The sequence below is a fragment of the Nymphalis io genome, chromosome 30, assembly GCF_905147045.1.
Source record: "Nymphalis io chromosome 30, ilAglIoxx1.1, whole genome shotgun sequence".
Lineage (NCBI taxonomy): Eukaryota > Metazoa > Arthropoda > Insecta > Lepidoptera > Nymphalidae > Nymphalis > Nymphalis io.
The window spans coordinates 5,708,817-5,734,163 of NC_065917.1; the positions used below are offsets into that span (position 1 = coordinate 5,708,817).

A 25,347-nucleotide genomic window follows, 5' to 3' on the forward strand; every position below is an offset into this window, starting at 1 on the left:
AACCTATAATATATAATAAAAAAAATATCGCCAATGTGCCACAGACTTCGTATGCCGCATCACACACCATGAGAAATGCTGTATCTGCCGCCGATTTATCGGGTGAAAGAGAAAGAACATATACCTAAGAAAGAGATAGTCTTTTTCTGTCTCTTTCATAGGTCGCACGCTATGATTTGCTATAGCCAGATGTAAACTTATTTTGACAATATTATCTAAAGTTTTTGTATACTCTTTTTTATCACTAGCTCTCATATCCAGACTTTTTTTTTATATTTGTTGAATAAAAGTCTCAGTGTTTTACTCATTTATTATGATTGTTTTTACTTTTTTACAACACAATTTTAATAACGTTAATTGTATTAGATTTAGCACAAAGTGAAAATACCATAAAACAACAATCTAGATTTTACGAATAGGGTTAATGACGTAAAAAAAATTATTGTATGGGAATATTTTATCGCAGACTGGAAGATTTTTTTAGGATTATTCTCAGCTATGAACGTATAATTGGTAAAAAACCATATGTATAATCCAATCTTGCATTGGCTGCATTGAACATTTACTGTATCTGCCCACTTCGACATGAAAGTTTATGAACTTCCTCGAAACTGAAATAGTATTTTTTATTAAAAATGTAAACACAAAACATTGGCAAGAACAAGGTAACGTCATCGGATAAGGTACATATACAGCATCCTCGTCAAAATTGTTTTCAAACCTATGATAATATATTAAGAGCAAAGTTGCTAATCTTTAACTTCATTTTGCAGAAGGTGAATCTAGATAATGGTGAAAAATAAAATATTGTATGTATAACTACATTATAACTTTTTACTGGTGGTAGAGCTTTGTGCAAGCTCGTCTGGGTAGGTACCACCCACTCATCAGATATTCTACCGCAAAACAGCAGTACTTGGTATTGTTGTATTCCGGTTTGAAGGGTGAGTGAGTCAGTGTAATTACAGGTACAAGGGACATAAAATCTTAGTTCCCAAGGTTGGTGGCGCATTGGTGATGTAAGCGATGGTTAACATTTCTTACAATGCCAATGTCTAAGGGCGTTTGGTGACCACTTAGCATCAGGTGGCCCATATGCTCGTCCGCCTTCCTATTCAATATAAAAAAAAAATAACTTAAAAGGTCTATCAATAATTATAAACATTAAGTAATTATTTTTTATCGATAAAAAAACACGAAGTGCCCGCTGATATTTATTAAATGCTTTAGTTTATAAAGATCAAAGCTGGAAATATTGATTTAATCTGTTCACGTAAGGTTTTCTCAGTCCGATAAGGTCCACGGATCGTCTTTACGCCTTTCATCATTTATATCACCGCTTCCTCCCTGTAAAATCCTATGAAAGTCTGGTTCGAATATATCTGTCACGAGTGAATATTACGAGACGTTTGTAAAATAATGAGATTATTTGACATATCTGTTACGTTGCCCTCATATCGTTATTTTATTAAATAGGAAGCCATTATATATTAAGAAAACCATTTTCTTATTGCTTATATAAAAATAGTGTACAAAAATATATATCAATTATAGGCTAATTTAACGTTCAAATAAAAAATAAAATATTTTTTTCTATTTTTAGAATTTATTAAGTAAAACATTAATTTAATTGAATATGTATATATAAGAGGTTTTTTTTTTAATTCACAAAAAGCTTACCCTAAAAAGGTAAGCTACAAATTCAAGTACCTACTATCAATGCTGTCGGATTCAGATCTTTGCACGTGGACTTGATCAATGTTTTGTATGATATGCAACATTTCTCTAGGTGATTACGGAAAAGGCAATGTCTAAAATATTATCCTAGATTGTTTCGTTTCAATTCCATCTAAACAATAATAATATCTTTGTTTTGTAATTAACAACACCATTTTACTTATAAGTATATTTATATTATTAGTGAAATTAATATGCATGTAAAAAATAAGACTATTAAAAGTTAAAACAACGAAATCTATTAAAAATGAAAAGTTATTTTAAATCTCGCTATAGTGTATGTGTGTAGTGTATTACAATTATTATGTATTTTACTCATTGTCTGGTATATGAAACAATTAAAGTAAAAAATGAGTTCACAAAATAGTAAGAGCCGAACACAACCTGAAACTGACAACTGAATCTTATTGATACAAAAATGTTTTTTTTTTTAATAGAATAGGAAGGTGGACGAGCATATGGGCCACCTGATGGTAAGTGGTCACCAAACGCCCTTAGACATTGGCATTGTAAGAAATGTCAACCATCGCTTATAGCCAATGCGCCACCAACCTTGGGAACTAAGATTTTATGTCCCTTGTGCCTGTAATTACACTGGCTCACTCACCCTTCAAACCGGAACACAACAATATCAAGTATTGCTGTTTTGCGGTAGAATATCCGATGAGTGGGTGGTACCTACCCAGACGAGCTTGCACAAAGCCCTACCACCAGTAAAAGATTAAAGATTTTTAAAAAGATTGATGAATACCTACGCATGAAATTAATTTAATGTGATAAATTTATTTAAATAATAAAATATAAATTATAAATGTTATAATTGAATGATAAATTAAAAAAAATAGTTTTATTTAAGGTAAAGTAATATATTTGTGGAAGAAGTGCAAAAAGCTATTTTATATATAGAATATACAAATATGTTCTACGCTTACCCGAGAACTTTTGTAAACATAAATAAAATCACTTTACTGTTGTTAATTATATTCGAAAAAAATTTTGCAATTTACGAAATTTTCACAAATATGGCCGTGAGTATTCGTTAAAATGATGTTGTCACGCGAATTTGCAAAGTGAATTTTGTCGTCGCCGATTGGTCGAAATGATAATCTAATAAAAGGGAGAGAGGGCGACAAATATATATCAATTACTATGGATAAAAAAGAGCTAGGTATGTTTCTCTAGTGTAGTGTAAAACAAAAAAATTTAAACTATGAGATAACGTCCGAGCGCATATCTACGCTCCGGCATACGAAGGATTAAACCGGAACGTAACAATACTAATATTGCCGCTTAGTGGTAGAATATCTGATGAGCGGGTGGTACTTACCCAGACGGGCTTGCACAAAGCCCTACCACCAATTAAATGTATATAAATATCTGATTCTGAAACATCCTTGCAGAAACACTGTAATACTGGACCATAACCTTAAAATGGCGATCCATAATAAAGACGATCATGGACACCGAACACCATCCAGACCAAGGTATCGAGAATCTAATTAAGATAAAAAAATGCAATCCAAAAAAAATCCAAAAATCCACATAAAATATCAAACAACCAGGATGATACAATAAGAGTACCGACATCACGTTTGTGTAGACTACAAATCTACATAGTAATATTATAATTAGATTAAGATTAACAGCCTGTTAATATCCCACTGCTGGGTTAAGGCTTCCTCTCCGTTATGAGGAGAAGGTTTGGAGCTTATTCCACCACGCTGCTCCAATGCGGGTTGGTAGAATACACATGTCGCAGAATTTCAATGAAATTAGACACATGCTTTCCTCACGATGTCTTCCTTCACCGTCAAGCACGATATTAATTATAAACACAAATTAAGCACATGAAAATTCAGTGGTGCTTGCCTGGGTTTGAACCCACGATCATCGGTTAAGATTCACGCGTTCTAACTTTCGGCTAATATATGAAATAACTTATGTATAAAATTGAGTTCGACATATAAATTTGATTATATAACGTAATAAAAAGCCTAAAAGCCAACCAGACCGGATATGTAAAGATTAAGCAGGATAGAATATGTAGTCTATCGACAGCTTCTCCTTTTAGTGGATAACAATCCACTTTTTAGCGCTGCAAAAACGCGCACGTTTTTTTACGCACGCGTTTCCCCTACGGGAACAGTGGGGGGTTTGGTGCGGCGAGTGCGCCCCGAACATCGGAATACCCACTAAAAAACCAGCGTTACTATTTCCGTCTTAACGAGGAGCTCGAAGGGATCGCTTGCACATGCTACAGTGACCCTAAATGTCCTCTCCCAAGATACCTTTCTGAATTTATCCACTGCGTGAAAATAAAGCCAATAGCGTCTATCTAAAGCTTAATAACATCATTTCTTACTAATATTATAAATGGGAAAGTTTGTTTGTTTTTTTGTTACGCTTTCACATCTTAAGCGTTGGCAAGGGTAAAAAAACGACATACATAACCTCAAATATTCGTGACGTAATAATTAATAACCTCTTCTGTTTCGAAGTCGCTAAGTGGTTTGGACGCGACTCGCGGTAAACGATTGTATCTGACACGCGACGTTAACGTAACCAGCTTTTAAGTTTTCTCCCAATTTAAGGGGTAAAATAAGTTGTCGATTCTAAGTGGAAACATTTGTTTGTATTTACCATCTAAAGTAATCACATAATGGATATTAAATGACAATAATTTAATATATATTTTTTGTATTTTTAGTTTTCTTAATCTTTTATGTCTTATTTTAATCCTTATTATACTACTAGCTACGTCGAAGTTGCATGCATAGAATATTTGTAATCGTTACATTAAGGAACGAACATACAACGAAAATTCTTGTTATAAGTCTTATTTTTTTAACGTGACATTTAAATTTACTTATAGATAAATATAAAATTGTCTTATATTTTTTAATATAGCAGTGTACCGCGACTTCACCCGCATATATCTCGGTAACCTATGTAATTTTTTGTACCGTCTGTAATGGTGTGAGTGCCGAGATACTCACGAGAATTGTATAAGAATGCGAGCTCATGTACCGACCTCACGCACACATTAACGCACTCACGATAACAAATCTTACGCTGACGTCGTCTAACATCATGAAAACGATATTTTTTTTTGTACCTGACAACGTCTAATAAACTTAAGATGATTGCTTGAGTAGTTAAGACGTGATAGCTTAACAAACCAAGTCACAGGTTATAGTAATTGTAGTGTTTACGTATTGTTATATTAGTTAGTTAAAGTTATTGGTGTTTTTTTTATATAGAATAGGTTAACGGACGAGCATATGGGCCATCTGATGGTAAGTGATCAGCAACGCCCATAGACATAGGCATTGTAAGTTAACCATCCCGTACATCGCCAATGCACCACCAACCTTGGGAACTGAGATGTTATGTCCCTTGTGCCTGTAATTATACTGGCTCACTCACCCTTCAAACCGGAACACAACAATACCAAGTACTGCTGTTTTGCGGTAGAATATCTGATGACTGGGTGATACGTACCCAGACGAGCTTGCAAAAAGCCCTACCACCAGTTGTAGTGTATAAATAAATATACCACAAGTCCAAAGAATGTTTGGAAGAAAACCTTAGTAAGCGATAAGGTCGCCTATTTCTCTGTACGTATTTTTGTATTTCATTCTTTAGTTTATTTTTAACATGTGTAACGCGATGCACAATATAAATACTTAAATAAATGAATTAATTACATCTTGACATCGCCCCAGGGAAAAAAATAATTAGTGGCAACACTGCAAACACTCGTTCTCGCAAACACAAATGATCAAACACGACGCCGAGGTCATGAATAAAACCAACCGTGTAGCATTGACCTTATGATAATTTTTAAACCGGTCAGTTGATATAAAAACATCACCTTAACAACTCGCTATGATAAACAAAAATATAATATTATTGTTAATTCTTTTTAATAAACAATTTAGATGTATTGAAAATGAAAAAATAAGTGACGTGTTTGCTTGGAAGCAAATTAGTTACGATTTCAATGGCGTCATATGTAAGTAGAATCATTAATAATAATATTTTGCCTGAATATAATTAGATATTTTTGATTACTTGATAAAATTGTTAATAAATAAAACATAATTATTTTTACTCGACACAAGTTTATACAGATTTAATCGTGGAGTTAATTATATATATTAGTTATGTAAAGATATACTTATATATAAAAGAATAACTGACTGAATTATCAAAACACAACCCAAACAACTGGCGTTAGCACCATGAAGTTTGTATACGGGTTCCTTTTATATAGTAGGCTAATAGAGGGAAAGAATGTTTGTATGAAAGTCCTTAATTTCTAGAGAACGAGCTGTAATTGATATTTATCATTTCTGAATGATGGCGAAGGGAAGCCACGGGAAAGCCTGTACAGTACTCCATGTTATGTATTTATTTAACATACCTATGTTATTTTATTGTCGGCATAAAGTAAATACTAGGTTTTTCTCGGTATAATACACCGATCTTACTAGTAAATATTGTTTAGCTGTTTCGTTAAACAATGATTGCTCTCTTTCTACTATAATTGTTTTTACATTCGAAAGAGACAAGCATTGTTTAATTAATCACCCGAGAAACAACGTTTATAGATAAAGATACATCCCAAACGAGTAATTAAGTCCTTGTAAAATGCTATTTTAATGAAGTATAATTCGATTTGATTATAAAAAGGTTTTATTCATTAATTCAACGGTGTTACTGGCATATAATGTGATGTATAAAAAAGTTACTTCCAAAATTGAAATTAATTATTTTTGATTTGTAAACGAAAACTTACTGCTTAAATGTTTTTTTTTATAGGTTACGTATACATATAAGCTTATTAATATTGCCGCCCCCTGACTTCCATTAAAGCACGAAAGATTTAATGATGTATTATAATTATATTGAAGTAAAAACAAATAAATTTTGTAAATTATAAAATGACCTCAATCGGTGTCTTTAGATACACTTTTACGACTTTACTTTAATTTGTATTTTTTATGACGTGTGTGATCACAGATGGCGCAATTCTACAAAAAAATCTCAATTAGTTTTACCGCCCTATGTCTATAATGCCCACCCCCCAGGAATTCCCAAAGTCTATTTCTCAAGATGTCAACCTCTGACACTACATATTAGCGTTCTGAAGATTCTTCCTGGAAGAAAATCTCGACTGCTTATTTGACAGCCTTGGGTTCAAATAACGGATCGGATTGATAAAAAAGTTATTATTTTTTTTTCTATTAAGAAACGCTCATGCCTTATTCCACCACGCTGCTCCAATGTGAGTTGGTAGAATACACATGTGGCATAATTTCAATGAAATTAGTCACATGCAGGTTTCCTCACGATGTTTCCCTTCACCGTCAAGCACGGGATGAATTATAATCACAAATTAAGCACATGAAAATTCAGTGGTGCTTGCCCGGATTTGAACCCACTATCGTCGATTAAGATTCACGCGTTCTAACCAACCATCTCGGCTTCACGAGTAATACATTATTTGTTAATGTTAATATCATTAAGCATCTGAATCTTTATAAATCTAATTTAAATAAAATATCATTTATCGTTGATTCGATGACGACTGTCATCAGTCATTGTTCAGTTATAAAAGCGCGCGAAAAGTATTTTTTATCTTTATCACTAAGCAATACCGATGACGTTCTGAAACCGATTGTATTATTATTAAAATGGGATACAATATAAAAACATATAATTATTTAATACATTAATTGAAGTACATAAATAACTATTTCTAACATTCGTATCTGAAATCGATCACATCGTTCTCATCATTCCGTGTTCCACAGAATAAATATTCCTAAGATTGAAAAACTCAGTGCTGTCAAGATTGGCATTCTGCCACGAAATGCGGTGACATTTGACCCTTTAAGAAAAACAATTTTTTAATCATTCAATTTGTTAATGTATCATTCTTTTCCAGTTTATTTATATTTGATGGTTATTGAATGAATATAGAGAGATTCTAGTATATAATGACCGAGATGGTCTTTACCTTCAAGTCATCGGTTTACTGGGGAAATTTTAATTTATTCAATAAACTGACACTACATAGTAACTTTCTGAAGGAATCGCAACGGCCACAATTTCTTTCAATGTTGTATATATATACTTTATTAATACATATATTTTTTATTAAATAACAAAACCCGTGGCTATAACCGTGTGGAATTCAGTTAGTAATTGTAATGTTCACACTTTAACTCACGACGTAAGGTCGGTATTACAAACTAAATAAGATTTATTGTATTTTATATCGGCTCACTATGCACACACACCGTCTTCACTTCGCGCCAATAATCCCAGTATTATTGTATTTTCCCGCGCTCCGCGATCTGTCATCACGGGTGCGTGTCACCCGTGATGACAGATAGATAACATATACACAGATAATATATATTTATATTATAAAATACTAATTAATATATTATTGTAAATGTACACTACAGTAACTATTACCCCTTAAAAATCTCGCCATTTTAACGTACATAATGTCTATATAAATAATACATATAAAGTATTTAACTAATTATATATAATATATCTTAAATTTAAAAGAAGAGGCAGTTATTTTGAAATCACAGACAGACGCTGATTATTTATCTGTATAGTTCTTGTATTTGTTTTAAGATAATGAAGATTCAAATTTTGAGAAGACTCCGAATGGACTGCATTTTAAAGAAGACGTACAGGATTCCGAAAAGTTTTTCATCCAGTACAATAACGTTCCCATAGGTTTCGAAGTTTATGGGACGAAAGTGATCATCACCGTACCGAGAAGACGATATGGTAAGGGAAAATATAGTTCCTACATCTATATTGAGGAGACTTTTCTTTGTAATACATAAATAGAAAAACAATTACACCAATGTATATAAAACTTATCATGATGCATTGCATTTCGGAGAATGTTTAAATAACTAAGTAACAGCCTATGTGTGTCTCACTGCTGGGCTAAGGCCTCTTCTCCTTTTCGAGGAGAAGGTTTGGAGCTTATTCCACGACGCTGCTCCAAGGCGGGTTAATGGAATACACATGTGGCAGAATTACAGTGAACTAGACACATGCAGGTTTCCTCACGATATTTTTTTTACCGTCAAGCACGAGATGAATTATAAACACAAATTAAATACATGAAAATTCAGTGGTGTTTGCGGGGATTTGATTAAGATTCACGCGTTCTAACCACCGGGGCATCTCGGCTCGAGAATGTTTTAGTATATAATATCTAACTAATATTTCAAATGCGTAATTTTGGGTGAATGTTTCTAAATCAATAACACCAGAACGGCTTCACGGATCTGGACGAAATTGAGCACAGAGATAGATTATAGTCTGAATAACATATAGGCTAATTTTATTCCGGAAAAATTACAATCCCCGTAGGATAGCCTTCTTTTTCAGAGAGCAATCGACATGATTGTTTGAATAGTTTAGGAGTTGAAGAATGACATAAGCTACTTTTTATATCGGAATTTACGGTTCCCCTGGTATTTTATATATGGTTTTGGCCAGACAGGTGCCCAAAAGAACGCCTTTTATAGTCATCGCCACAAAGATCACATTTTGATCAGGCCGTCAGTTAACACATACAAATTTCCAGGCGAACGAAGTCGCGGGAACAGCTTGTTATTTTATAAGTAGTTGCGCTTCGCAATTACATCCAATTTTCATAGATTTGAGCCCCGTTAATGTCCCGAAAAAAAAGTATGTTTGTCCTTCAATTATACATACATTTGACGAGCCGGTTGGCGTGGTTGGTAGATATTTGCCATTCACGCCGAAGGTTGTGGGTTCGATTCCCACCCAGGACATACATTTGTGTGCATGAACATGTCTGTTTGTCCTAAATCTGGGTGTAATTATCTATATAAGTATGTATTTACAAAAGAAAAGTAGTATATGTAGTATATCAGTTGTCTGGTTTCCATAGCACAAGCTTTGTACAAGCTTAATTTGGGATCAGATGGCCGTGTGTGAAAAATATCCCAGGATTAATTTAGACTGAACAGCGTAAATTTCATTTTCTTGTAACATTTTTGTGAAATAGCCATCTGATGGTAAGTGGTCACCACCGCCAAAAATTTATGACAGCCGGTCTTTATGTGGATTATAAGGTCTTCACGTGAACATATAAAGAGTGGAATACCTTTATTTTTTTTCAATCCAAACGTATCAGTTTTATTACTTATAACTAACCTATAACTAAGAAGTATAGTCGACTTTCGTAGTAAATTACACGGGAGAGTAATGAAGTCAGCTCTTACAGAATAGCGCTGCAAGTCCCAGACTTGTTATTTACTAACAAACGTGAATCCTTCTTATTTTACTGGTGGTAGGGCTTTGTGCAAGCTCGTCTGGGTAGGTACCACTCACTCATCAGATATTCTACCGCAAAACAGCAATACTTGATATTGTTGTGTTCCGGTTTGAAGGGTGAGTGAGCCAGTGTAATTACAGGCACAAGGGACATAAAATCTTAGTTCCCAAGGTTGGTGGCGCATTGGATATGTAAGCGATGGTTGACATTTCTTACAATGCCAATGTCTAAGAGTGTTGGTGACCACTTACCATCAGGTGGCCCATATGCTCGTCCGCCTTCCTATTCTATAAAAAAAAAATACAGATTCGTTAAAGTAGACTCCAGACATCTCACCGGTGTTCTAAAGAAATCAAACTTCATGTTCCACAGGAATCCCTTCAACCCTCAACTATGTGGAGATGTCCACTAGATCACCTGCTCTGAAACCATATCCAAACAGTAGGAACTTGGTCTCCGTGTACAGGCCAAGAGTTGATGTATGCGGCAGACTATGGATGGTCGACACTGGTCTTTTGGAAATACCAGGTATTTTAAGAAAGATAAGCTTAAAACACCAAGTGAACGACTCCGCGAAATAAATAATTCTTCCTGTGGCAAGAGGTATTCGTTTCTTTCATAAAAATCCTCTTTCATATTCCAATAACATGTGATGTTTGAAGACAAATAATTTTATTTTATTTTATTTATTAGGTTTACTTACAATCACTTACACTGATACATTTAAAGAAACAGTAACAGCCTGTAAATGTCCCACTGCTGGGCTAAGGCCTCCTCTCCCTTTTTTTAGGAGAAGGTTTGGAGCTTATTCCACCACGCTGCTCCAGTGCGGGTTGGTGGAATACACATGTGGCCGAATTTCGATGAAATTAGACTCATGCAGGTTTCCTCACGATGTTTTCCTTCACCGAAAAGCATGAAATGAATTATAAACAGAAATTAAGCAAATGAAAATTCAGAGGTGCTTGCCCGGGTTTGAACCTACGTTCATCGGTTAAGATTCACGCGTTCTTACCACTGTGCCATCTCGTCTTTATATCTCGGATTTAAAGAACCAATTCATACAAACTTATTATCTATGTGTAGAGATTAATTAAAAGTAAACACAGAAACAATAAAAAATGGAAACCAGTTAATAATTACAAAAAACAAAAGATCATAAAAAAAAGGAAGAAACAGAATACAAAAATAAAAATAAGCAATTTTATAAATAAATAAATGTCTAATAAGTGATACTCATAAATTACCACTCAAATACCTGTCTTCATAATTCCTAAAGTTTCGAATTGAATCCGCGTGAATGTCGACAAATAGACGACTAAACTACTTTAACGTTGAATTGAAGTGATTGATTTTTGGTTATATGGATTCGTGATTAAAAATCATGAGAGAACTTTATAAGAAACTGGTCCACACGTCTGGTGACCGAAAAGCTCGCGCTTATTTAGCGCAAAAGCTGAGGTGCAGAGGCAATAGTGCTAGCGTCTTGGATACAATGCCACAGCACAATCTTTTAGACGGCGTGTTTTTGCTATAAATTTATTATGCGTATTTTGTTTTTTTTATTTTATTTTATATACTATAAAAATGACTGTACATAGTTTCCTTAAAAAAGTTGATATCGGAACTGCAGTAAAAATTTATATTTAAAAATTTATAAGCAAAGATTAATCAAAAACTGTTTGTTGTGCATAATACAGCTGAGTTATTAGCGAATCGCATGGAATATGTATGTGGAGAACACACACACACAATAAATAAAAAATATATATTCATAAATTTAAAAACAATTAATATTAATTACGACGCAAACCCGAGTGGACGTTGTTAAAAGGTACCAATGGCTCGTGCCTACGCGCCGTCCACGTTCGTCGCAGCGGGCAGTGATTTTTTACTGGTATTACCCTCCACAAGTGATTTACTTCAATCAATCAATCAACAGCCAATCGTTGACCACTGCTGAACATAGGCCTCTCCCAAGGTGCGCCAAAGCTCCCTGTGCTCCGCCTTCCGCATCCAGTTGGTGCCCGCCACCTTCTTAAGGTCGTCGGTCCACCTGGCTGGAGGGCGCCCTATGCTGCGCTTGCCGATTCGCGGTCTCCACTCTAGGACTCGTCTCCTCCAACGGCCATCGGTCCTACGACATACGTGACCAGCCCACTGCCACTTCAGCCTGCTAATTTTGCAAGCTATGTCGGTGACTCCGGTTATTTTCCGGATAATCTCATTTCTGATCTTATCCTTCAAAGATAGCATAGCATAGCTCGCTCCATAGCACGCTGAGCGACTTTGAATTTGTGGACTAGTCCCGCAGTTAGTGTCCACGTTTCGGCACCGTATGTCATTTGTCACCGATTCACTTCAATCGCCCTTAATATAATTATTTTCTCATCTATGTTAAATTATAGTTAATGCGATTCCGAATATTCTTTCGGTTCTGATTGCCGTGATTGAATTTATATGTATGTTAGTGTTCTCCTGACTGTATCGTGTTGTGAATTATATGTGTACGTCTGAATTAATTAGTGACTTTTATTTCGTCCGGTAATAGGCGTTCGAACACATTGTTAAGAGTTAGTTGCATTTGAACTGCAATCACAACTAAATGGAAATCTAAGGTTTGTTTATCTATAATCCTCCTTTGATTGGTTTAGAGAATGTTTATTTTATTCCAGAAAGTTAAAATTGCCTTAGTAGATAGATTTTAATTTTTCTCCTGTTCGTTGGCGTTGGAGAACATTCGTAAGGTGAATTTTTGACCCATATTTGTGTGTTAGGGTTCGTCTTGACTGTCAAAAATCAGTCCTCGTATGGGCATCGAGGGTTTCCTTTTTACCTGAATTTGTCTTCCCCGGCGAACAGTTTTGTCAAGCTTTAAAGTATACGACTTTATTCACTGGCTGTTATCACATATGTGCAATAAACTCACGTTAGCTCTGTAACTTAAGGTCGTGTTGGCCAAGCAGTGTGACAAGAGTTCATAATGAATTTTCGAGTTTTCTTTATTATTATTTTGTTTCAGTTTTTTCCCTAGAATTTTTATTATCAGATATTTTGTTTCTAATACATAATGCATCTATAGTGTATATTGTATATTGACGAAATAGTTGTAGTCTGTCTTGCCTTAAGTTGACTGGTAGAGAACGCCTTTTTGAAATCATTTCCAACGACAAATTTTACAAGTCTCATTATAAAAAAAGTCTAAATATTTAATGATAATTTATTATTATTCTTTCAGGCAATCGAACTCAAGTGCAGAATCCAGCTATAGTTATATACGATTTGAAAACAGACAGACAAATCTTGAAATATGAGCTGAAAGACACGGATCTTTTGAACGAGCGAACTCCTGGAGGTAAGATCAGATTAACGTTTGTCTCGTTGGTGTAAGTGCTAGCTCATAATGCCACAGACCCCTAAGTTGGACTAATACAAATGTCCGTGGTATTTTCTGTTGAAAAGTTCTCAGAATCTCGGAGTTTGGAAGTCGATAGTGAAAGTACGTAAAGACGATGGTCACGCGCCTGAACTCTGGTCGTGTTGGATTTGTCGTACCATCGGATTATGACACAGGGAATGGAAAGGGCCCTTGTGTTGCCCTTACAAAATGTTTCTATAATATTCGTGCGCAGTTGGCTAAATTATTAAAGATTATTTTTATTTTGTACGAAAATCGACCAATGTCCAATCGACCTTTTTATCTCTGGAAGTAATGTGCCGAAATAGCCCAAGAGGTCAAGATCTGACGCGATCTTTACATAGCGAGGATTTTCATTGCGCTATTTCCAATTTTGAAAAAATGATCTATTTTTTCCAGGATTAACGTCAATTACCGTCGATGTCACAAACAACAAGTGCGATGACGCCTTCGCGTATATCAATGACTTGGCAACCGAAGGAATGATTGTGTTTTCACTGAAGTCTAGAAGTAGTTGGAGATTACGTCATCCCAGTTTTGTTCATGACGAAATGTCTTTAAACTTCACAGTTGCGGGTATGTAGACTTGCGCGGTGACACTTAGCAGGCTGATGTGACGTATAAAAAATTATATTTATAATTATATTATATTTATACCCGTATAAAAAAATTTATATACACCCGTTCAAAAGTTTGGATGTAGCCAAGTAAAATTAAATAAAAGATAATAAATAAAAAAAACTAATTTAAACAAAGTAATTTTAATTTTAGCTTCATCAAAGTGTCCACCATTTTCTTTTATTATATTCTTGAATATTCTAGGCATTCAATTAATTAATTTCTAATATAATCTGTGCAACTGTATGTGAAAAAATGAGGGATTTTTCTGTCAGAAAATTCTTAGTAGCAGCCCGTAGTCTGGAAGTTGGAAGTGTGTACACTCCCGTGCCTCGAAAAGCGCGTAAAGCCGTTGGTCCTGCGCCTGAACTCTTTCCGGTCGTGTCGGATTGCCGTCCCATCGGATTATGAGAGTTAGGGAATAGAGAGTGCACCTGTTTTTGCGCACACACTTGTGCACTATAGTATCTCCTGCGCGGTTGGCATTATTATTATTATAAGTCACAACAGCAACCTTGAGAACTAAGATGTTGTCTTTTATAATAATAATAACTTTTTATTTATTTATTACTTATTAATCCTTTTTTGCACACACTTTACAAACATTTAGTAATATATAATAGCAAGTATAACACATAGTATGCAAAGGCGGCCTTATCACTTATAGTGATCTCTTCCAGGCAACCTCTGTAAAGAGAAATGTTTGTGTTTTTTAGCTAGGAGTAGCTAGTAAAATTGGCGGCATCACGAATATGGAATTTGTTATTAAGATCCTTCAAAATCTACTATTTTAACGTACATCATCCCTTTTTGAATGATAGATATACAATATGTATGTAGCGGAGTAGTCTAAAAAAGTTTTGGTTTTTGTAACTCGCAAATAGCCAATATTACTTAATATTAATATTTTACTGGTGGTAGCTTTGTGCAAGCTCGTCTGGGTAGATATCACCCACTCATCAGATATTCTACCGCAAAACAGCGGTACTTCGTATTGTTGTGTTCCGATTTGAAGGGTGAGTGAGCCAGTGTTATTACAGGTACAAGGGACATAACGTCTTAGTTCCCAAGGTTGGTGGCGCATTGGTGATGTAAGTGATGGTTAACATTTCTTACAATGCGCGTCTATGTGCGTTGGTGACCACTTACCATCAGGTGACCCATATGCTCGTCCGCCTACTTTTACTATAAAAAAATATATATTAACATTAAAAAATGCGGTTATTTTGAAATCACAGACGGACAATTCAATTTTATTTATTTGATAGTTTTATAGATTAAACACAAAATGTCGCCATTTTATATCAGAAAGCTTGTTTATTTTCATCTATTCGATATCGTTATTTATTTTTAATGATATGTTCTTTATAATAAACATTTTTAAGATTACGTGATAAATTGGAAAGATGGACTGTTCAGCATTGCGTTGTCGGAACCTGACGCTCAAGGTTATCGAACAGCGTTTTATCATCCCCTGGTGTCCACTCTGGAATTCACTGTAAACACGAAGTTTCTTCAAAATCGCTCAATAAATGATCATGTTAAGGTATGTTTAATAATTTTTCATCTATCTGAATATACGCTCCAAATAAAATGTTGATGGTGGGACTTTGTGCAGTCCTTGGTAGGTACTCATTAATAATTCTACCGCCAAACAGCAATGGTTAGTATTGTTGTTTCGGTTTGAAGTGTGTCAGTGTAACTACAGACACGAGAGAACTAGGACCAATTCTACTAACAAATTGTCACTTTATCGCAATCGAATCGAAGCGTAATCTTTGCGGTTTCCCATTCTTTAATTTAATTATCGACTGAGTAACAGCCTATCAATGTCTCACTGTTGGGCTAAGGCCTATATCCCTTTTTGAGGAGAAGGTTTGGAGCCCTATGTCTAAAATGCCCACCCCCCAGGAATTCCCAAAGTCTATTTCTCAAGATGTCAACCTCTGACACTACATATTAGCGTTCTGAAGATTCTTCCTGGAAGAAAATCTCGACTGCTTATTTGACAGCCTTGGGTTCAAATAACGGATCGGAGTGATAAAAAAGTTATTATTTTTTTCTATTAAGAAATGCTCATGCCTTATTCCACCACGCTGCTCCAATGTGAGTTGGTAGAATACACATGTGACAGAATTTCAGTGAAACTCGACACATGCAGGTTTCCTCACGATGTTTTCCTTCACCGTCAAGCACGAGATGAATTATAAACACAAATTAAGCACATGAAAATTCAGTGGTGCTTGCCCGGGTTTGAACCCACGATCATCGGTTAAGATTCACGCGTTCATATCACTAGGGCATCTCGAAAAATTATCGATTATTGTCATAAAATCTAACAATTAAGTTTGGTTTTGACACAACGGTATATGTTAACATCGTATCGATTCGGTTCCGATCGGATAAATATAGAACAGTTAAAGTTGGATTGGAATTGAATCGGGTATCATAATCGTTATATATTAATAGAATTCGACCCCGTTGGTAGTGCATAATATAGCAGAGCTATTAGAAAGTCCCATGGAATAAGTAAATCTAAGGATTGTTACACGAGTCAAGTGAATGTTGTTAATAGTTAAACGGGCTCACTCACCAAAAATATTAAGTACTGCTCTTTTGTGGCAGAATATGTAATGAGTGGGTGGTACATACCAAGACGATCTTGCACATAATGGTGGTAGGGACCATCTGAAATTACCAATTAAATTAAGATAAACATTATAATGAAAAATAAATTTATATATATTTGTTCATACTTCCTATCCAAGTAAGGACGGGTACCGACATGTCGTGTGGGGAACCTAACCAAACACAACGTCTTACTTTTTATCGGCCGTGATTGGTTAAATTTAAATATTGTACTCGCACCCCCTATCCTTGATCTCTGTACATTCGCTTAAGACTACATGCATTTTCGAGTTGAGAGCCTAACGCATCTTTTATTTTCGCCACCTTCGAAACTCATCATCTTTCATCATCATCTTAGGTTATTCAAGCCCTCACCGCTACCGCTACAATATTTATATTTATGGACATTTCAGGTCGCAGGTACTAAAGGCGCTAATACACAAAGCGGTTCACATGATTACCATCCGGGTACTAAAACGTTATTCTTTGGTAATGTCGCTCAGGACGCCATTTTGTGCTGGCGAGTCGATAACAAGATGGCGCCAGAGAACATCGGCGTGGCTGTTCAAGATCACGAGAAATTGGTTTATATTTCTGGTCTGTAATGAAACTTAAAACGAATACTATTTATATATATAAGATTTCCACTGCTGGGCTAAAATCTCCTTTTTGAGAAGGATTGGAGCTTACTCTATCACGTTTCAGTGAAATTAGACTGCGGGCTTTCTCGTGATGTTTTCTACCGCCGATCACGAGATGAATTATGATCACAAATCAGAACATGAGCTTACAATTTTTAAAAGAATAATACGAATACCCCTTTTGAGGAATTAATAATAATATAATATAACCAAGTCGTCTGATCCCAAAATAAGCAGAGCTCGTACTATGGAAACAAGACAACCTGATATACTAAATATACTACTTTTTTTTATAAATACATACTTATATAGTTAATTACACCCAGACTCAGGACAAACAGACATGTTCATGCAAACAAATATCTGTCCTGGGTGGGAATCGAACCCACAACCTTCGGCGTGAAAAGCAAGTACGCCAACCGACCCGTCCAATTCTTGATTTCACATCTTCAAATTAAGCTTGACGACAAAGCGTAAGCCCAAGGGGTCCTGACCCCTAGGGGTCAACTGCTACTTTTGTCTCAAACTCAGTGATGTTGTCGCACTCAATGAACGCACCAGGTTCTCCTATCTTTTCATATCTTTTTATTAATTAAAAAATGTTCTTAAACATATAATTTTAATTTCAGATTTAAAGGTAATAGGCGACGACGTCTGGGTGCTTGTAAACCAAATGCCGATTTTCGTTTACTCCGCTTTCAGTGTTAAGGATTACAACTTCTTCATACATAAGTAAGTATAAATATATACTAATATTATAAATGCGAAAGTAAAGTCTATGTCACGCTTTCACTGCTAAACTAGAATAGAATAGAACATGCTTTATTGTACACCAAAAGAGTTACAGAAACCATTTTAAACACAAACACAAAAAAAAACGAAAACTATTTTGTAAAAAAGGCGATCTTGTCGCTAAAAGAGCGATCTCTTCCAGACAACCTTTGGGTGAAGGACATGAAATAAATAAAGCGGTAAGGAAGTATACTAATCATCTCAATTTTTATTTTTAACTATAATATATATAAGATTAACTACTAAATCGATTTTGATGACATTTGGTATAAAGCAAGCTTGAACCACAATGCAGAATTTTATATAATTTATTATACCAAAGTACTGACAATCAACCTTAAAACCCGCAGGGGAACCGAACTTCCAAACTGCTAATGAGAATTTTTCGATAGAAAATCATTTTTTATTATTCCGATTTTGAACCCAGGACTTCGGAATCTGCCTTAGAAGCTAGCCATAACACTAACGTCCTAAAATATTATAAATGATATACTAGCTTATTAACTGCTTTAGTAAATATGAGTTTGTTTGAGCCCGCTAATTTTAAGATCTGAAAAACTGCAGATATTTTACAAATTCATACACAAAACATCCCCACACACATACACACACACATGTATCTGCATGTGTAATGTAAAGTTAGAATTGCGTAATTAAAGATACTTCTATGTTCTTATTTTATGACCAATTAATTATTGGTAACTTTTGGTTGTTTGGAAGAACGAGATACCCAGTAACACGGGTATAAACCTAGTACAGGGACCCTTCCTACTAGCTTGTAATGCCAACAAAACATTTTTCATTAAATGATGACATTTATACGAACTTCGCATTTTTGTCCATTTTTCAGAGCCAACGTTTACGACCTGATACGTAACACGCCTTGTGAGAAGAAATTATAATTATCTAAAGAACAAAGATAAACATAGACAGACAGACAGAATTATTGTAAATAATAACATGAATGTCACGCTTGTCACGTCAAGGGTGTATATTTAAAGCGTGTGAAACTGCGAATTGAAGCTGCTTAAATAATAATATTAAATAACACCTTCTGTTTACATTGATGTAAACATCGGGAATAAATGGCAAATGAAACAAAGGAAATGCTTTTCAATGTTCACACAACTAAAATTTATTTGATCACTTTACAGACTATTTTAATAATTTCTACTATATATACTCAGTAGCGAACATCTAGAAAGCGCGATTCAGGAATATGACTGATTCAATCAACGCCATCTATCGTTACCGGGTAGTATTATAAGCCATTTTATATAATCTCCGAAATGCGTTGCGTCTTCTGGTATAAGTTTTATGTGACAAAAAATGTCTCCTTGACGTCTCCTTATTTGTGTACTTGACATGTCAATAAATATTATGTATTCTATTCTTTAGATACTAAGAATTTGTACTTGAATTGTTATTATTTGTAAATAATGATTATTATTTCTTATGGAGAAGTTTTCATTGAATCCTTCTAACGCCATTTTGGTTTAATTATATTTTAACAGTTATATTTTACACTGCAAGTCCTTTTTTATTTCGCTGGATAAACGAATTTACGCGTTTCCCCCACATGAAGTGAGGTATGTGGGACTCACCGGTGCCTTGAACTCCAGTGAACAACGGAATACTCACTAAAAAATCAGCGGTATACCCTCACCGAAGCACCGTATCACGGAATCACTTGTGAATACTACCATGAGACCCCTGGAAGGTCCTGGGTAGGTACCACCCACTCATCAGATATTCTATCGCCAAAGAGCAATTCTTAGTATTCTTGTCTTTTAGAAGCGTGAGAGAGTCAGTGTAACCACAGCCACAAGGGACATAACATCTTAGATAAATAGATAATTACGTAGAATATATTTAATGTACACAAACATTAAAAATTACATAGCACATGAATACAAAATTAGCTCACAATTTTGGCAGCCTTATCGCTACACAGCGATTTCTTCCAGGCAACCAATAAAGGCAATTCCCAAGGCTGATGGTGCATTGGAGATATAAGGGATGATTAGAATTTCTTACGCTAATATTAAGGGTAGTGGTGACTTACTATCAGGTAGGTATAACATAAATAAAAAAAAGAAATACACCACGCTAATCTAATACCGGTTTGTTACACGTGGTAGATTTATCTCGGCACATGCAATTTTCCTCACGATCTTTATTAAGCACATGAAAATTTCCTATCCTGGATTTGAACCAGCAATCCTAGGTTAAGATTCACATCCTCTAACCACTGAGTCATCGCGGTCTCAATGAGTTTAACGTAAGAGATTTCCTATCAGTAACCATAAGACGATAATTTCCGATAAATAGGTATGATGTAATTGTAAATAAGGAAAACTGTTCAAAAATATATAATTTGTAAACATAAAAATATTGTTATTTATCTGTCTGTACTGGAAATAAAATAATTCTTCGAGTTAAAAAAAAAACCACCCCTATTTTATTGGAAGTGGTATTTATTTTTTAAATGTATATGGGATCAATAGCCTCATAAACGAGGAGAGAATTTTCCAAATCGGTTCATAAATAACGGAGTTCAGAGGGCATAAAAAATACAACCACATTAAGAACATACTACTATTTTTCAAGTCGGTTAAAATAAATACTGAATTTTCATGCCTAATTTGTTATAACTCATCACGGAGCAGCGTTATGGAATCTCAAATCTTATCCTTAAAAGGAGTTAAGACTCCCCAGCTGTGGGACGTCTACAAGTGTTCCTTTTTTTCTTTTATATGTTTGACGTTACTGGACTTTGACAGCGTTTAACTGATCATCATAAAAGCGTATAAATACGTCAACATACGCACTTTATCCAGTAGGCTCTTGCAAACACTATCACCGGTTCGGAATGTAAATTCTACAAAAAAGAACCTGCAGTAAAATCAGTTACTGTTTATCAATAATAATGTCAAAAATACTGGTGATAGGGCTTTGTGCAAGCTCGTCTGGGTAGGTACCACCCGCTCCTCAAATATTCTACCGCAAAACAGCAGTACTTGGTATTATTGTGTTCCGGTTTGAAGGGTGTCTGAGCCAGTGTAATTACAGACACAAGGGACATAACATCTTAGTTCCCAAGGTTAGTAGCGCGTTGGCGATGTAAGCGATGGTTAACATTTCCTAAAATGCCAATGTCTATGGGCGTTGGTGACCACTTACCATCAGGTGGCCCATATGCTCGTCCGCCTATCGGCGTTTTGTACGAGAGGAATATAAAGCATTTTTTTTTGTAAAATATATTTAATTAATCAAAGTATGCATTGTTGTTATCTATGCACTTTTGTGCCACCATCCATCTCATAGGTTGTTCATTGATCCCTTTACTAAAAAAACCATGGGAGCGAGAATCAATAAACTCTTTGAAGGCGGTTTGTACTGCCGCATCGGAGTTGAATTTTTTTCCTTGTAAGAAGTTGTCCAAATTCTGGAAAAAATGGTAATCTGTTGGAGCAAGGTCCGAGGAGTACGATGAATGACATTCCAATTGTAGCTCACTAACTGAGTGGTTGTTTGTTGTGCAGTGTGTTGTCTTGCGTTGTTGTGAAGCAGCAGTGGCCTAGAGCGATTGACCAATCTCGGTTGTTTAGCAGCTAGTTCTTCCTTCATGGTTTGCAGTTGCTGACAATAGATATTTACCGTAATCGTTTGGCCAGATTTTTAAAAGCTGTAGTGAACGACACCAGTGCTAGTCCACCACACTTACAAACACTCACAAGTAACTTTTTCTAAGTCAATTTTTGTTTAGGGCAGGATTTGGCTGGGTCTCCAGCATTCAGCCATTGCGACTAGCGCTTCCGATAATCGTACAGTATCCACTTTTCATCACAAGTAATGATTCGATTTAAAATTCCTTCATTATTGTGCCGGTTGAGCAAAGTAACACAGCAGTCAACGCGTGTTTGCAAGTTCGATTCACTCAATTCATGAGGTAGAACTGAAAAAAACTTGAACGATGGGTTCGTTCAAGTTTTTTTACTTTCCCGTTTTTCTTCAAGTGGATTAATACAGTTTTATCACTTACCCCGAAGCCTGCAGCTATCTCTGAAGTGCTTTTTGATGGATCCGCTTTCACAATAGCCTTTAATTCTTCATTTTCCACTTTAGTCTCCGGCCGCCAAGGGGTTGGTTCTGAAGGTCAAAATTTCCAGAACGAAAACGTTGAAACCAAAAACGTACCGTGCTTTCTTTTGCGACACCAGCGCCGTATACGTCATTAATCCTTCGAGCTGTTTCTGCAGCACTGGTGCCACGGTAGAACTAAAACAAATGAATGACTGTTTTCAAAACTCAAATGTACCAGGTAAATGAATTTATAAATTTTAATTTGGTATTCTTAACCAAAGATGAAATATTTCAGATCAAAGTGGTCAGTACCACAAAACGCTAATTTCGTATGTAAGGACCTAATATAAAAAACACTTCATGATAATAACATAAAACTGAATAATTAATGAACAATAGATAATATGTATATGTAGTTTAAAAAAAAAACAACTTATATGCAACAACCATATAATACGAGGAAATATATCAATAAAGCATCGTCTGACCGCACCTTAATAGTATTGTAAGCAATATCTGACGGCATCTTCACTTTTCTAAGTGACGACCCTCTATTTATATTTCAAAATGTTAGTCAGTAGTCGTTAAGCTAACATCTATGATGTTAGTGTTTAAATATAATAAATAAACATATAAAAACTGCTTGGACTGTCATTATAAATAAAGGTAAGTTTTTTTATTTCAATAACTTCAACTCCTTTTTTTTGTTTAGTTTTTTTTGTCGAAGATATTTTAACAAAGTGTGATTATATTTTATTATAACAATAGTTTTATAATTCAGAAAACATTATATATTTATTAACCGGCTTCAAATAAGGAGCCTCTTAATTCGTCTGTATATTTACGAGCATGTATGTTTGTTTCGCTAGGCTTAGTGTAGCTCCAAGGTCCCATGAAGTGTACATATCTTGGTTTCTTTGTGCAAGCGCTCATCGTATATTCTGGCAAACAGCAATTAGTATTGTTATGTTTCGGTTTAAAAAGTGAGTGAGACAGTGTAACTACAGACACAAGGGGCATAACATCTTAGTTCCCAAGGTGTGTGGCGCATTGGCGATCTAAGGAATGGTTAATATTTTTAACAGCGCCAAATTTTATGAGCGATAGTGTCAGTAGATATATTATTTAAAAAAAAGTTTTTTTTTTTTATATTTTCATTCTATTCTATTCATGTATTCAAACATTCTGCGCGTTCGATTTAGACTATTAGATTATATATTATTTAGAAATTATTAAAAAATTATCTACCAATTAATTTGTAATTTTTTTTAAACTAAGTTACAGTTCGCAATACCCCTCAATCATTTTTCCACAATAATATATGTATATGTAACAAATTATACAGTAACAGCCTGTGATTGTCCCACAGCTGGGCTAAGGCCTCTCCTCTCCCTTTTGAGGAGAAGGTTTGGAGCTTATTCCACCACGCTGCTCCAATGCGGGTTGGTAGAATACACATATGGATAATAAATTAGACACATGCAGATTTCCTCACGACGTTTTCCTTCACTGTCAAGCACGAGATTAATTATAAACACAAATTGAGCAATTGAAAATTCAGTGGTGCTTGCCCGGGTTATAATAAATTATAATTCAATGCAATTATAATTCAATTACATATATATACTTACTAATATTATATTTTAGTGAGTTTGTTTGTTAGGCTTTCACGTCTTAAATAAACAAACGATCATCATAAAGTATTACATACACATCGTAAGGTATACAAAAAACAGTACAGAATATCTAACAACAAACACACACACGCGGACAAAGCCGCAAACAGAAACTAGTGCAATAAAATGTATGTTCGTATATTTGTTTGACATTAATATACTTCGACTTTAACGGAAAAGAATTAAAAATTATCACATATATGTATAGCTTCACGATGAAGGTTTTATATATTAACTTTATTATAACTCGTGTCTTTATATCGCTGCTTATTTACTTTATACACGATTCAAGTGAGTGTCATTATAATGAACTGGCTAATGGTTCTTCGCACGGATAGATTAGAAGGAAGGTTGGAGTAGAAGTAGAATAAATATCATAACAATAAAACTTTGATAACTGTGACAAATTTCAAGTCAATCGGGCTCATAGTTTATGAGATCTCGTGATGAGTGATATTTCGCTTATATAAATATATTATATATATTTTTAATAATAACAGAAGTTTTCTTTTGGCAAAAATATCTGCAGCCGAACTAATAATAATAGTTTTATTTATCAAGCAACAATGACCCAAAATTAAAATATTAATAGTTTTTGACAAGCTGGTTGGCGTGGTTGGTAGATACTTGCCTTTCACGCTGAAGGTTGCGGTTTCGATTCCCACCTAGATCAGACGCATGTTCATTGTGTGCATGAACATGTCTGTTTGTCCTGAGTCTGGGTGTAATTATCTATATAAGTATGTATTTACAAAAGGAAAGTAGTATATGTAGTATATCAGTTGTCTGGTTTCCATAGCACAAGCTCTGCTTAATTTGAGATCAGATGGCCGCGTGTGAATAATGCCCTAGGATATTATTATTATTACATAACCAACAAATTAATAAAAGAAAAAAAAGTTACCGCCCTTGTGAGGGGTTGGTGATAAGTACACCATGTTCTCATCTGTACCCCTAACGTGTATGCGAAATTTCATGACGCTAAGTTGAGAAGTTAAGACGTGAAAGCGTTACATACAAACAAACTATCGAATTCATAATATCAGTTTTAGTTCGGTAACATCCGGTAACAACGGTACCCGTGTCTCATGGGGGTGGGACCGGGTTGTGTGGGATTCTTACCCACTAAAACCAGTTCGGTAACGTCCTTACCGAACATTTTAACTCAGTGTATCGACTATTAAGTTGCTAATGACTTAAATATACTTTTATGGAAAATTTCATGTTGTAATGTGTTATTTGTCGACCTTGTACCGTGGTTCGGTGGATAGAGGCCGAGGATCGTAACGTAAGGTCGTGGATTGAATTCCTGACAGTGAAGTATTAAAGATAAAAAAGTTAATTAACATTCTAATAATAATGTATTCCAGACCGATTTCGGCAACGGCGGTCAATCTCAAG

General features: G+C 35.0%; 2 protein-coding genes across 4 annotated transcripts in view; both read left to right on the forward strand.

Annotated features, from left to right (window-relative positions):
* The window catches only part of LOC126779989 (L-dopachrome tautomerase yellow-f2-like), a 158,161-nt gene that overhangs the window by 117,117 nt on the left and 15,697 nt on the right, over window positions 1-25,347 (forward strand). For 2 of the 3 annotated variants that reach the window (XM_050504223.1, XM_050504225.1), the window contains exon 1: window positions 22,803-22,936. The exons of the other annotated variant lie outside the window; for it this stretch is intronic. The gene's annotated coding sequence lies outside the window, so the exon portion shown is untranslated. Of the gene's footprint in view, window positions 1-22,802; window positions 22,937-25,347 lie in introns of those variants that run through there. 3 annotated transcript variants of the gene reach the window in all.
* Window positions 5,529-19,640, forward strand: LOC126780008 (L-dopachrome tautomerase yellow-f-like). Its single transcript, XM_050504248.1, has 9 exons — window positions 5,529-5,752; window positions 8,398-8,556; window positions 10,460-10,615; window positions 13,326-13,442; window positions 13,905-14,081; window positions 15,509-15,669; window positions 17,165-17,348; window positions 18,022-18,124; window positions 19,035-19,640. The coding sequence occupies exons 1-9, from the start codon at window positions 5,626-5,628 to the stop codon at window positions 19,084-19,086; spliced, it is 1,236 nt and encodes a 411-aa protein (XP_050360205.1). The 5' UTR covers window positions 5,529-5,625; the 3' UTR covers window positions 19,087-19,640.